Here is a 14,574-nt window from a genome sequence, read left to right as displayed (position 1 = left end):
ATCACTGTGCAACTATGGAAAATCCTTCTACACGAGGACTGCAGCCGCAAACGGTGTAGCTAAGGCAGGATCCGATTGGCTTCGAGAGCGGCTCGTGGGATGTTGATTCATCTCACAGCCAAAGCAGCAAAAACTCTCAAACCCAGTTTACAACATATGTACTTGATAGATTCCAACAGAGATATACATAACAATGTACAAAACCAACATGACCGTGACGCAGACATCAACGAAGTAAGGACGGAAAAAAAAAAGATCTACCCACTCATAACCCCAACCATCTGATTCACCGACGGATTCGCATAAACAAGCTTCTGATCCACCGGGGCAGCATTCGGATCCCACTGTTTCCGAAACCTATTCACCTCCGCAATCAGCTCGATGACCTTGAGCGAATCGAGACCAAACTGGAATAGATCCGAGTCGTCGGTCCAGGCTTGCTGCTGATCTAATGTTTCTGTGAGGTGGGCGTGGATGAAGGTTTTTAGGTCGGGTTTGGGGATATGGATATTGGAGTTTGTGTTAGGAGAGGAGGCGGAGGAGGAGGGGGATGTAGGAGGGGATAGAGCAGGCGCAGGCGCAATAGTAGCAGAACCAGTAGTGAGACCTGTCAGAAGACGAGTGAGAACCCCCTGCATGGCTTTTCCGACGGCTGTCTCGACGGCTTTAAGGGAGGAGTTGGTGGAGGACTTCTTCGATTTCGGTGGTTAGGGCTGATGCCGATTTATTTGTGGTGGTGGGGGACTCGGGACGGAGAGGAGGGGTAGAGGGTGAGAGCGAGGGAGATGACGAAGTAGAAGAAGAAGAAGAAGTAGGGACAGGGGCAGCGACATGAGGACGCATCCTATCATACAGAGCCTGCCATTCCGCAGCGTAGAGCTTGAAAACCGCATGACGCTGAACGAAATCCTTACCGGCGCGCGGAAGCGGCTTATCCGGGGAAGTGAGCATGACGAAGCCTTTCATGATGCGGCCGTGAGCGGGACATCCGCGATTCGCATTGGTGATATACGGCCATAACTCTTGGAAGTATTGTTCCTCTTCCGAGGGTGAGGCTGGATAGTCATATGGCTCAATGAACACGGAGGCCTGGAATTGGCCTTGACCGCCGATAACGGCGGATTTCACCTTGGGGCTCGCTACAATCACGCTCTCCATTGTGATGGGATTCAGCTGTTCGGCAGTGGTGAAAGCGATGATATTGTCTGTCCGCGCCCGGAATACCCAGGACTCCGGGCGAAGTGGGTGTTGCGCGAAAAGGTCTCCGAAGCGGTACTCTTGCTTGTCTGGGAAGGTGTAGAAAGCACCCTGAAAGAGCACGTGGTTGGGTTGGCGGCCGAGGACTAGCTCCGATAGACCGTCACGGTTGGATTGGAATTCGTGCCCAAAGAAGGGGCTCACGGTCACGTATTCCCAGTCTGTCTGCTGGGTCGTCGTTCATCTCGAGTGGGAAGAGTAGGGTCTCGCATGTGCCCATGATGGACATGCATTTGACTTGGGTTGAGAGGGCGTCTCCGACGGCTTTTGGGGAGGGAGCCGGCGACATAGGAGAGGAGGTTGAGGTGCTTGATGATGTTTTGGCGATGGATGGGGTTGTTGTATAGGTCCACGATCAGTGATGGTGCCAGTAGCGTACCGTCAAGATTGGCGGAAGTGAGGATTTCATTGGCAACGTCGGAGGTAAGTGGTCCAAGGGGCGGGAGGACAACAGTCACGCCGGAGAATATGTTGAATGCTAGAACGAATGTTAAGCAAGCCGCATGGAGCACTCGAAGGGCCAGGAAGACACCATTTTCCTTTCAAGTAGTTCATCAGGGTGGGCTTCCCTCCGAGAGAGGGAATGAGCTGATGGGCGTCATTGCTGGCCAGGCTACCATAGGGAACGAAGACGGGCTTGGGTGAGTACCGGTCGAGCCGGAGGTGTGTCGGATGCAGAAGGTTTTGTAGCGAGCCTCTTCCCAAGTTAGGGTAAAGGGAAGAGGATTGACCTGGCTCTGAGAACCAGAAATCCAGCTCAGGCATATCCACCTCCTTCATGGATCGAGCCTTCAGGATTTGATCGAGGACGGCCGGCGCCTACTTTGGCCGCAGAGCAACCGAGCAGCCACTGCGTTCTACCAGAGACAGATGGGCATCCAGACTATTACGGTGAGAGCTGAAGAATGCCTAGGAGTTGGGAATGAGCCGTGAGCCGTAACATGGGTGGGGGTCTGTCGTGCACTTACTGTGTGACCAGCTTTAGCGGCGGCTATGATGATGAGAATGTATCTGATGTCCATAGGACCAATGTAGAGAATGGTTTGAGGATCGGTGTATAGCTGAGCAATTCATCTCTCGTAACTAATTGATATCTATACCCTCCCCATGAGAAACGTTACGGCTAGTCCAACTGTGCGTCGTAGGGGATTGTTTCGGGTTGTTATGCATCCCTGATGGACCGGATTCGTTAACACACACACACACACACACACACACACACACACACACACACACAGAAAGAACATCAGTCAGGTTCTTATGTCCTCTATGGGAAAGTGATGATTTCATTGTTCAGTAAAAGCAGATAAAAATTGTTCGAGACTTGGTAGAGGTGCAAGAGGTAGGGTTGAAGACTGTCCTCACCCGGATTGGAGGTGGGGGGTCATGACCCTGGTATATCTTCGAACAACAGTAAACCGTAGTGTCGTATCGACGGGACATATAGTTCGATTGACAAGTATGACTTCATAACATGCACTAGCTTCTCTTGTCCAAAGCCTTGTCATATGGGAACTTGTGAATCTCTTTTTTTTTTTTTTTTTTTTTTCTCCTTTTGTATGAACAGATATCCGTCGGGGCGTAGTTCCAAACAAGGGGCCGTTGTGTTCTATTTTTCTTCCACACTCTTTATATAACCATGATCTGTCATGCGTTTCATTTCAATTTTCCTCTATGCCCCATCGGGTCTGATGGCCCATAGTCTACTATGAGGTTCGGGAATATCTATACTCTCTTGTTATATAGTATGTATGCTGTTCAGGATTGTATTGGGGATATTTAGGAGGAGGTAAGTGGGTAGGTAGCTTGTGAGTATGGTATGAAACCATCAAGGAGTGTCATAATTGTGCGATAACCTATACCCGTGAAGGATCATAGTAAGAAAGAAGAAGGAGAGGATGATGATATTGTGGGAGACAACTATGAAAGATATTATACCAAAGATATCAGATTAATAGTATATACACACCTCGGTTCATCGGTAGAGGACTGTCACGATCCAATTCTGGTGCTGCTCCGGTCTGTTAAGTTCGTGGGATTTTGGCCTACTTTATGTACGACGGAGTAGGTTTCGAATTATGGGGTATTGAAATTGGCTGATTTAAGGATTGGATTATACTCAAGACCTGGTCAATATTAGTCTGTTGCGTCCCATGAATATACTGTCTACAAATTACATAGGTATCATCGTAAGCCGTTAGAATTAGCCTATACAACAAAGAAAAGCAGAGACGCAAACCCGGTCACTAGACACATAGATAAGAGTATATGAAGAAATGAAACAGACACCAAAGCTTATATATCTACTATATGAAAGTTTCAACTGTACGGAGAAGGGAAAGATAAGCCAAGTCCTGTCGTGATGAATGTACCCGGGACGACAGATACAGGATTATAAACAACTCCAAGCAAATCGGAAGCAAAAGAAAAAAAAATTGTTCAGGAAACTATAGACAAATCAAGCGGGACTCGCTTAGAACTGGTCAATGCAACCCCAGTACTGCTCAACGTCGAACTCGCCGGGGTCCTTCCACAGGTCGTTGGCGTAGGAGAAGAAGACGGACAGCTCTCCAACGGACTCGCGGATGCCCTTGATGGCGGTGGCCTGCTCGGTGGTACCGGGGACGGCAGCACCGTTGGCGTTACCCTTGCTCGGCCAGCCAGTCTCAAGGTTGATGACATCCATGTCGGTACAGATCTTCTTCAGGAGGGCGACCTCCTCGGCGGCGAAGGTACCGGCCTCGGCGGCGGTGGTCTCGGAGTTGAAGAAGGGGTGGATGTTGGCACCGAGGACGTCAACGACAGAGCACAGGTTGCTGCTGCCGTACTCCTGCCAGATGTCGACAGGCTCAGTGGTGGTGATCTCGCCAGTGTAGCCGGCAGCCTCGAAGCTGGACTTGCAGGAGGTGATGAAGGTGGCGAGCTCGCTGGCGGTGGTGTAACCGTCGGAGATGGCCTCATTACCGACAACGATGAGGGAAACCATAGACCACTCACCCCACTCGGTGATGGCAGTGACCTGGTCCTGAGCACCCGAGGTGCCGGTGCTGGAGATGTAGACACCGAGGATCAGCTTGAGGCTGTACTTGCTGGCAGCGGTTCCAACGTATTCGAGGGTGCTGCAGTCGGTGGAGTAGAGACGGATGTGGGTGAAGCCCTTGTTGGCAATGGTCTCAATGTCCGACTCGACGGTGGCCTTGGACTTGCAACCACCCGAGTTGGTGTAGGGAGTGTAGGTCATTCCCATGCTGTTGCCGCTGGCGCTGACGCCAGAGCTGGCGGCGGCGCTGGAGCTGGCCACAGTGCTAGACTGAACGGAGGAAGTGACAGCGGCAGCGGTGGTGGTGGTGGCAGGAGCCGAGGTGGTCACCACAACAGCGCTAGTGGTAGCGGCAGCAGGGGTGGTCACTACAACAGCGCTAGTGGTCGCGGCAGCAGGGGTGCTAGTGGGCTCGTTGGCGTTGGCGAAGGGACAAGTGTAGGTGTAGTCAGTAACGGTGGCGGTCACAGTGATAGCGCTGTGGGTGTAGGTGCCGGGGGTGACCGTGGAGACGGTGGGGTAGGTCATAACGGTGTTAGAGGGAACGTAGGTGGTGGTGGGAGCAATGGTGTAGGTACCGGCCTCGGGGCAGACGTAGGTGGTGGTCTGGATGATGCTGGTAACGGTGGAGCCAGAGGGGGAGACGGTGGCATAGGGGCAGGTGACGGTGGTCGAGGTCTCGACGATAGTGGTGACACCACCGTAGGTCTGGGTACCGCTAGCCAGGGAGGTGGTGGTATCGGCAATGACGGAAGTGGTGTCGGAGACGGTCACAGTAGCCGCGGGGATAGTGTAGACACCAGTCGAGGAGAAGGTGGTGGTCTCCGGGGTGGGGACAGCCTGGCTGGAGGTGGTAGCAGCAGCGACAGGGGTGGAGGAAGAGACCTGGCCGACATTGCCGCCAGCAGCACCGGTGGCAGCGACACCCTCGGGGGTGGAGGAAGTGCCAGAAGCAGCACCGGCAGCAGCACCGGTGGCACCACCAGCAGCAGGGGTAGACTCGCTGGGAGAAGCGGTGCCAGCAGCACCGCCAATAGCACCAGCACCCTCGGCAGTGGTAGCAGCCTCAGCAGGGGCAGTCGACTCGCTGGGGGTAGCGACAACGGTGACGGTGGTGTAGCTGGTGGAGTGGAGGGTGGTGACGACGTCGGAAGTCACAGTGGTAGGGACAGCAGCGGGCACGACTGTGATGGTCAGTGTATTGTCCACATCGCAAGTCGCATCAACTGGAATGTTGGAATGCGGGGGATAAGGATTGACTCACGGGTAGGGGTTCCCCAGACGGTGATGACCTCGGTGGTGCAGCCGCAAGTCTCCTCGGGCTCAGCCTGAACGGCACGACGCTGGTGGAAAGAGTCGTGACCGTGACGACGCATGTGAGCGCCGCCATCAGCCAGAGCGGTACCGGCGAGGGCAGCCGCAGTGGCAAGGAAAGCACCCTTCATCTTGACGGTAAGGGTGAAATCAATGGAGAGGGGTTCGGGAACAAATTCAATCGCAATGAATGCCCGCTAAAAGAGTGAAGCGGTGGTCAAGTTTGCAGAGTGAGAAGAGAACGCGGGAGAGGGAGGGAGGAAGGGAGGGAGAAAAGGGCACGCCGGCCTCTTTTTGATATCTTTCTCTGTGAGGGAGAAAAAGACAAACGATCTGCAAAACAAACCCGAGAGGGAAAACAAAAAAAAAGAGGGAGGGAGAGAGAGAAAAAGAAGAAGAAGAAGGAAAAGGAAAAGAGGCAAGTCTGGCCCAGCAGGGGAAAAGCCCCCAAGCAAACAAAAGGGGGCGGGAGTGGATGGATGGTGGATGGATGGATGCCAGGCACCCACTGGCCGCTATTGGACTGGATGCCCGCACGGCTCGGATAGCCTGGTGGAGTCGATTAGTTTGCACGTCGTCCATTCCCTTCTTGGGGGTTTCAGAATATCTTTTGTTCTATTCCCTCAATGCGGTGACGGTGACCGTTAGCTGCAATCCTGACATTCAGGGTCTGGCTACTATTTTTTTTTGGGGTCGATGAGTGGAAGAGGAGCCAAACGACATGTCTACTTAACTCATTACTGACCTGCTCGACACAGAAACTGACCCCGGACATATATGATTTGGATTAAGATTTTCCGATGGTGGAAGGAAAACTCTATTGCCATACGGGGGACTCCTACGTAGGCACCCCTCTTACCACATCTGTCTCCTGATGACAGGGAACAATCCATCGTTGAGACGTGTAGTTCTTCCGTATTCCTGTATGTATAGCATAAGAAATTTAATTAGTGTACAACAATATTCAAAGCAATCACAACCATCTAGCAGAGTAACAACCACACAATACAACATACAAGTGAAATGAGATTCAGCAACAGAGGCTGCTTTGTGCAGCTGCAAGGAACACTGGGAAAGTCAGGGATCCACCCCGCCTGCAGGAGGTGTTGTGGCTTTGCCCGATCGGGTACAGTGGCTGCCTCCACTGTCTGACTTTGCGGTATATCATTGGATGAGAGCAAACACCTTAATTTCCGGGGACCCACCGCAACCTGGAATAGCGACCAAAGGGCAACAGAGCCAGAAATGAGCAGAAGTCGGGCGCAATAATGGATGGCCCAGAGACCGACCCATGGTTGGGTTCAGCCTCTGCACGGTTAATAGGAGAGTGTTATTTCAGGTACGGGGTCTGAAAGGCTGGATGAAACAATGCAGATACGCAGAGAGGCAAAAGCAGCAGTCAGAAGGCTGAAGCAGAAAGAGGCGAGTTCATAAGAATAGAAACAGCCCCGGGTAACTTTGGAGTCTGACAGCCACCGTTCGGCTCCTATCCGGTTACCATTCCATTGCCATTGCCATTGCCATTGCCCCTGGAAATTACTGTCGGCTTACTGAGATCTATCCATAGTAATAATATGATCAGAATATCCAACATTACTGTACTGAGTTTTATCACCCGGCGCAAGGTTCACTCCCTCCGCATCATCTCCTAGTCAATAATTGTCAATAAATCCATGGATTCACTTAAGCTAACTATCTATCTTTTATTCGCTGATCCATCTGGAGTTACTTGACTTTCACTCTCACCGTCCTAGCAACCCACGCCGATCAGATCAATTCATTTTCATTCGAGTGTTCCTAGTAAGTGTTTTCTCTGTGGAGATGTCTCTCTCACTGGCACTCCAGCAATGCCGAGAACCGAAACGAGGCCTGGCCTTCTTGGCTTCACCTCGACAGTCGACACACAGTAACCGTCATGAAAAATTCCCTCTTCCACACGAGTCAGGGTCTGTCAGTGGCGGCCAAAGTCACTCAACCCCTCGTGCTCACGCCTCAGACCCCTGACCACTCTTGTCCATCACTTCGACTTACCCCAGATCAGATCAGATCAGATTCAGGATCCCTCGACTACATAAGTACTACATAAGTACGATACGAACACCCAAACTGTTGACTATTAAAACAACTCATGGAAAAAAAAAAATAATATCATTAAAAAAAACACACACACACCGAACTGCTCATAAATACCCATTAACCCTACAAAATAGAAATTGATCATCGTCCGCCCGGTCTCGACCGGTCAGTGCAGAGTCTCCTCCACTGCGGACCGATTTGCCCCTGACCAGGCTTGGCTTGAGCCTATCTGAGAGAGAGAGAGAGAGAAAGCGAAGTCGTTGAGCGCGCTGATTTCGGAAGGCTGAGCTGAATTTTAGAGAGTGTGTGTTGTCTTGGATGAATTTGGGCTAATTTTCAATAGTCGCGTTGGAGTGTGAGACATGATGGTGTAGCTGTTGACCCCTGAATTTGGGGGTGAGGACCCTGATACTATTACGACGAGGGTATATAGCTGGGGCGATGACTCGTGTTATTGTAGTGCTGACTGACGGGTTCTGGAAGATTCGGATATTGCCGATGCTCGCTTATGAGTAGAGTATTGGGTGAGTGGTTGTGTAGCTACGAGATACTCTAAGTAGAGGATGGAGGTGTAGTGAGTGGGTGTTGAGTTGGGCTGACCGATCCGAGGAATGTGTCAGTTTTGACACCCACACATAACTAACCTCACATTCTTGTTATAGGACTTACAAAGTATAAATTTGACACGCCTGACAGGACAATTATAGTTCCTCAGCAATAATGTCAATGGTATTCCCTACATGAGTCTCCTCCGTACCCTGTACCTCAACTCATGGTTGAGAAACCACATGGCTGAAGCCGACCGACCGGTCGCAAGGTACACAGTCCCCATGCCATCACCCATCACCATCCCCCAGAATAAAATCCAACCAACACAATCCCTTTAGAAAAAAAAGGAACCCAGGCCTTTATATATATCCCTAAATCCTTAATAATCCTTAATACCTTACTTGCCCCTCAACAACCAATTCTAATACCTCAGTACTCAACTCACTTACTGAGGTGGTCCACTAAATCAACCACATCGTACCACCCACTACACTGCACTGCTGCGCCACATCTCACCACACGTCGGAACACATCAGATCATGTTACTAGTATACACCGGGATCATGCCACCCACCCCAACCAACAACCACATTTGCATCCTTCGAGGAAAGAATTTTACAAAGTGAGCATATCTAATTGGTCACCCATATCTCTGGTATACCATCGCTCGGATCATCCGAGTCCCATGCACTGCACACGTGATGCCTTCTACCCCGGATACGACCAACCCCGAGGGGGAGTTGATAGAGGGTAAGGTGATTCGGATGGAGAGATGCCTGACTTTATTGTAGGGGGAGTATGGTGCGATGTTGTTTCTTTGTTTGGGATGGTAGACGGTAGTTTGGGTTCCGATTGATGCCGTATACTATTGCTGCCACTGCTGTAGGGCTTGGGGATGTGGTGATGTGTGTAAAGTATATATAGTAGATGCAACCAGATGAGATTATTTCAAATGGATTACAAACAAATACACACACACACACACACACTACTTTGATAAAGTCTACAAAGGACCCAGGAGAATCACTACACATCTTCAAGATCAACCAAGCATATAAATAACTACTCGAAAAAAATGAAACAAACAACTACTACATCATCTGCCCGCCTCCAAAACGACTTCGGAGCTGATCTATGGGTGAAGAATCGTCCTAAGCATGTGCGTATACTATCCCCACCCCCTTCTTCATACATCCTTATCTTCCTTTTGCTTGCACACACACACATATACTAATAAACAATAATAACAATACAGCACCCCACAGCAGGCCGCGGCCTCTTCGCCGGCCTCCAAGATACCAAGAACTATAATGTGGAATCAGGCTGGGCGAAGAGAAGTAATACGGAAAGTCAGGGGTTTTTGGGGGGTTTGTTGAGTCGGTATGTTCCATCCATCCATCCCCTACTTACTATCTATGATTTCATTGTGTGGTTGTTATGGGATGGTTGTGATGGTTATTAATAAATGACTGACGGTGAGGTAGGTTTCTTGGGGGGTCTTATAAGCCTCCTACTGAGTAAATGGTATTGATGGATATGATTGGGGGGGGGGTATGAAAATGGGTTATGGTTATGATGGATTCGTTTGTGTTTGTGTTTGGTGTTTGGGTTTGTTAGCGTTAGATTGATTATACTATTTCTCTGAATTGAAGTTGTGTTATGATATACTTGGTATATACTATGCATGTGCACTACTAACATGTATGATGAAATATTTCAACTAACTCTTACAGTAGACCAGATACATACTAATACTGCCTATATAAACAGTACTATAAAACGTAAGACAAGGTCAAAAAGCAGCGCATATCAATTAACTACCACCGTAACATCCCACCCCTACATATCAAAAAGCACCACAACAGCCAGCCCTACCTCTCCCCCAAGAACCCATCATAACTGAGTAGTATACTACTACATCTAGTACTAGATCTACATCGCAGACTTAAGCAAAGCCCCCCATCACTCCCCACCCACTGCCCACTCACAAACCCATCCTTCATACACCAAACATACGCCTCCGCCACATCCCCCGGCTCCGCAACCCTCCCCAACACCGTCCCCTTTCTGAACATCTCCTTAACTGCCTTCCTCTCCTCCACCCCCAACTCATCAAAAATCTCCGTCTCTACCGCCCCCGGCGCCACCACATTCGCCCTTATCGGCGCCAACTCCACCGCCAACCCCCTCACCAACCCGCCCAGGGCACTCCCCGCCATCGCACCCAATGTCGTCCCCGGTACGGGCTTCGACGCCAATACCCCAGAGGTAAATGTCATCGACGAGGTATGTTCATCCACCATGTAGGACTTTGCATATTTGCCGAGCATGAGGGGTGCCAGGACGCGGAGCGTTTGGCTTTGCGTGTAGAATTGTGGTGTGAGGGTTGTGGTGGTAGGGGAGATGGGGATGCGGGAGGGGCGCGTGCCGGAGGTGTAGATGATGTGGTTGAGCAGGATTTTTTTCTTGTCATCACCTTCGGTGGTACTGGTTGTATTGGTATTGGTATTGGTATTGATATTGGTATTATTGGGGAATATGGAAGGCGATGTAGCGTAGTCAAGCAGTGAGATGATAGTTGTTTCTAGGGTAGATTGATCACTCAGATCATATGCCTTCCCGGTAATGCGGGAGGTGAAGGATGGGTCCGGGTAGAGTTGTTGGAGACGGGATATAGCCGACTGAACTTTTTCTGCCTTGGAACTGGACAGGATGATGCTGGCGCCGTGTTCGAGGGCGGCGCGGGCAACGGCGAAGCCGATGCCGGAGGTGCCCCCGATGAGGAGGACACGGGTGTTGGTGAGTTTGTTGATGGAGATGAAGTTCATTGTGGTTGGATTTGGGGTGGACATTGTGTGCAGATGTATATTGTGGTTGTGAGGGGGGTTCGTTTGGTTTGGGACTCGGTACTTTAGGATAGTAGATGATGGGGATTAGGTAGGATAGCAGGGGTATGCTCTGGTTATATAGTATGGATACTGTTATATAGTATGGGCACTGGAAAGAGTAGTATATAGAACCATCTCATGGTTCTGGTTATGTCCGCTAAGTCCGATATGGGGTTAAGGTTGGGTTCGGGCGGAGATAAGAACTGTCGGAGATTATTGCTGCATTATTAATGTGTATGATGGTGTGCTATTCAGCTGGGCTTGTGTAGTGTATGGTCTGGAAGTCCACGTGGTATGCTACATGGGTATGCTGGTGCGATGGTGTGCTAGTAGTTATTTAGGGGTGAAGAATACTATCGAAATATAGTTCTGTGTTCGAAGACAGCTACTACATAATAACTAGTGCAGTGTAGAGGACTCAACTACTCTATACCAGTAACAGCCTTTGAGTCACATCGGACATCTGGACAATGTCAAGTTGTTCAGGCAGCATCCCCTCAGTACGAGGAAGGGAGTTGGAGTGGAGTATAGAAGTAGTCTGTATATTTGATGCGTACAGTTGTAAATTTAGTGGCTGATATGATGGCCGTATATATGGTTGTAATATCTCTTCCTGAACAGTCGATAGTCATTTGGAGCAGGTAGTGTTTGACAAGCATACTTATAGCCTTGAGTGGGATTATATCGATGGTGATATATGTCGACGCTGCCTTGAAATATCTATGATGATAATAAAGTCAGTGAGGGTTTAACACTACTAGTAGTCTTGATAGTACTTTTTGCTCTGCAGTCAAGACATATCTGGTTAACGTTATTAAAGAAAATACTGTGTTTCAGGAATAACATGATATATATAGGGCGTTGGCTATCTAAAATGTAGTATATGACTGGCTATGCTCTCAGTGATGTCGACAGTATTCAAATGTACCCATTTTGCAGGTAAATGGGACATCGGTATTAAACATACGGGCCACTTGCTTTGAAGTCTCACTTATTATTCAGCTTATTCAGCTATCGAATACCTGTAAATAAATATTTTGAAAACTGTACACTCTACTCCAAGCCAGCAGAAATAGATACCTTATGACAAACACGCCTCTGTACATAACTCATATATCTCTACTCTCCTGGTCTACTCCCAGCTGTCAATCTTCATCGTGCCCTTCTCCTGCAAGTTCTGGTGCATCTTGAACGCCTGGAACAGCAGGTGAGGCTCATGGCCCATACCCTTCTTCAGACACTCAAACTCAGCCCGGTCCATGTAGTCCTGCAGGATAGGCTTGTAGTCGGGGTGAGAGCACTTGTCGATGATCACCCGGGCACGCTCACGAGGAGCAAGACCACGCACGTCGGCCAGACCCTATGTTTGTTAGCAAAAGAATTACAAGCAGCTGGGGAGATCATCATCCTACCTGCTCAGTCACAACCACGTCTAGATCGTGCTCGGTCTGGTCAACGTGGGTACACATGGGAACAATGCAGCTGACACCGGTGGGGTCGACCTTGCTGGGCCGGGTACTAGGAGTGTGCATGATACTGTACTTGGAGCTGCGCAGGAAGTCGGCCGATCCACCCAGTCCGTTAAGCATGCGAGAGCCCATGACACAGGTGCTGTTGGCGTGGGCATAGATATCAACCTCCACCGGAGTGTTCATACCAATACAGCCCAAGCGACGGATAATTTCGGGCGAGTTGGACACCTGCTGCGGGCGCAGGAGCAGCTTACCGGCGTAGCGCTCCCAGTTGTCGTAGAAGCGCTTGAAGCCCTCAGGGGAGAAGCGGATGGAGGTGGCCGTGGCAAAGTCTAGGTTGCCACTGTCAAACAGGTCCAGGAACGAATCCTGGAGCACCTCCGTCCACACCTTGAGGTTGGTGAAGTCGGCACCACCCTTGCTCAGACCGCCAATGACCGCGTTGGCAATGTTTCCAATGCCGGACTGGATGGGCAGCAGGTTCTCAGGCAGACGGCCGTGCTTGACCTCGTGCTTCAGGAACTCAATCAGGTTGGTGGCAATGGCCTGGGAGCCCTCATCCTCGGGGGCGTTAGGCTGAGTCTGATCGGGGTAGTCAGACTCCACAATGGCCACGACCTTCTCCGGGTCGACCGGGATGTGAGGAGTACCGATACGGTCCTCAGGCTGCATGATCAGGTAGGGCTTGCGCATGGGCGGCTTGTCCGACATGACAATATCATGCAGACCCTCAAACGACGGGCTAGCCGTGTTGACTTCAATGATAATCTTATCGGCCATCTGGATCAGCTCCGGAGAAGCACCGACGGAAGCACCGGGGATGATGCCACCGTCCTCCGTGATAGCGGATGCCTCAATAACCGCGACATCCAAGCGGTTCTTGGGCTTGTTCATTGTGTACCAACCCTACCAACACCATTTAGTCGCTATCCACTAAAAGCATCCCAGAAAGAAGCATCCGATGAAAACTTACATAAACCAAATCCGACGGAAACATGCTCAGATGCTTGTCGAAGAAGTTGATCTGACCATTGTTGATACCCTTGGCAATCTCCTTGCCGACCTGGTGAGGGCTCCGACGGTCGATCATGTTCAATTTAGCCCAGCGGTTTTCTGTTTCCGCGCCGGAAGAGGCGCCGACGAACAGGGTGTACTTTAGTTTTCCCTCCAACTTGTTCTTCTCAACGTGGTCGGCCAGCGCCGTGGGAACTTTCCTGTGAACCGGGAACAATCTGGATTAGCCTCTGTGGCTGCCACGCGGGGACATTGGGAAGCAACCTACTTGGGATAACCAACTCCCGTGAATCCGGACCAGCCGATATACGATCCATTGGGGAAGAGGTCGATGAGATCTTCAGCCTTGGCCAACCGGTTGAGATAGGAAGGCCGGCGAACACGGCTTCTTAAGAGGGCAGAAGCAGACATTGTGAGGGGAGGAAGGGAGATGAGGAGGGAAGGACTAGTTTGTCCCGGAGAGAGATAGAGAGGGAGAGGGAGAGGTGAAGAGATGAGGAGTGGAGAGAAGAGAAAGGGGGATGAAAGGAAGATTAAGAGAGAGAGAGAGAAAAAAGAACTGGGGAAAGAAAGCAAGACGAAAGCAGACGAGGGTGACGGTGAGGTAGAAATACGGTACGGAACCCCCGCCACGTTCCACTACCCCGGTCTAGACGGAATGCGAGGAGCAGCGCGTCTTCGGGGATAAGGAGCGACTACTATATGGATCCCGCATGGACTATGGGGGATTGCTGGGGGATAGCCGGATGCTGAGTGGCTGTCGATCGACCAGTGCTGCAGGAAGGGCATGCAGGAGGGTGTATATTACTCCGATGCTGAAAGGTCGGAGTAGTCTAGACAGCCTGCATCCAGCTGGATGTATTTAAGGTCTTGCCAGCTGCTGGACCACGTCCCTCTGGGGCAGGGAGGGTCAATGGTGCTGGAACTGAGTCGCAACCTCTTCTACAGTGCGATGAATGGGTCT

At 50.5% G+C, this 14,574-nt stretch overlaps 4 protein-coding genes across 4 annotated transcripts; all 4 read right to left on the bottom strand.

The window, feature by feature from the left end:
• Positions 1 to 257: 257 nt before the first annotated feature.
• On the bottom strand, positions 258 to 2,547 carry BO83DRAFT_399959 (uncharacterized protein; the record flags this gene model as incomplete). Its single annotated transcript, XM_025533368.1, has 8 exons — positions 258 to 656; positions 691 to 1,418; positions 1,520 to 1,796; positions 1,875 to 1,994; positions 2,029 to 2,076; positions 2,098 to 2,166; positions 2,226 to 2,318; positions 2,494 to 2,547. 8 exons carry the CDS (start codon positions 2,545 to 2,547, stop codon positions 258 to 260), a joined length of 1,788 nt encoding a protein of 595 aa, XP_025386624.1.
• An 893-nt stretch (positions 2,548 to 3,440) lies between these two features.
• Positions 3,441 to 6,049, bottom strand: btgE (putative cell wall glucanase (Scw11)). The gene is made up of 2 exons (XM_025528589.1): positions 5,562 to 6,049; positions 3,441 to 5,481 (listed from the first exon to the last, which is right to left on the bottom strand). The coding sequence occupies exons 1-2, from the start codon at positions 5,740 to 5,742 to the stop codon at positions 3,731 to 3,733; spliced, it is 1,932 nt and encodes a 643-aa protein (XP_025386623.1). The 5' UTR covers positions 5,743 to 6,049; the 3' UTR covers positions 3,441 to 3,730.
• A 4,018-nt stretch (positions 6,050 to 10,067) lies between these two features.
• Positions 10,068 to 11,240, bottom strand: BO83DRAFT_62105 (oxidoreductase, short chain dehydrogenase/reductase family). The gene has a single exon (XM_025537483.1). The coding sequence runs from the start codon at positions 11,086 to 11,088 to the stop codon at positions 10,108 to 10,110; it is 981 nt and encodes a 326-aa protein (XP_025386622.1). The 5' UTR covers positions 11,089 to 11,240; the 3' UTR covers positions 10,068 to 10,107.
• A 1,016-nt stretch (positions 11,241 to 12,256) lies between these two features.
• coaT (acetyl-CoA hydrolase ACH1) lies at positions 12,257 to 14,021 on the bottom strand (the record flags this gene model as incomplete). The annotated part of the gene is made up of 4 exons (XM_025527651.1): positions 12,257 to 12,484; positions 12,537 to 13,502; positions 13,570 to 13,810; positions 13,879 to 14,021. 4 exons carry the CDS (start codon positions 14,019 to 14,021, stop codon positions 12,257 to 12,259), a joined length of 1,578 nt encoding a protein of 525 aa, XP_025386621.1.
• Positions 14,022 to 14,574: the final 553 nt, after the last annotated feature.

This window comes from Aspergillus eucalypticola (genome assembly GCF_003184535.1).
Source record: "Aspergillus eucalypticola CBS 122712 chromosome Unknown BO83scaffold_17, whole genome shotgun sequence".
In the NCBI taxonomy this organism is placed as follows: Eukaryota; Fungi; Ascomycota; class Eurotiomycetes; order Eurotiales; family Aspergillaceae; genus Aspergillus; species Aspergillus eucalypticola.
Note: the sequence above shows the minus strand (reverse complement) of the source record. Positions and strands in the feature narration are given on the sequence as shown.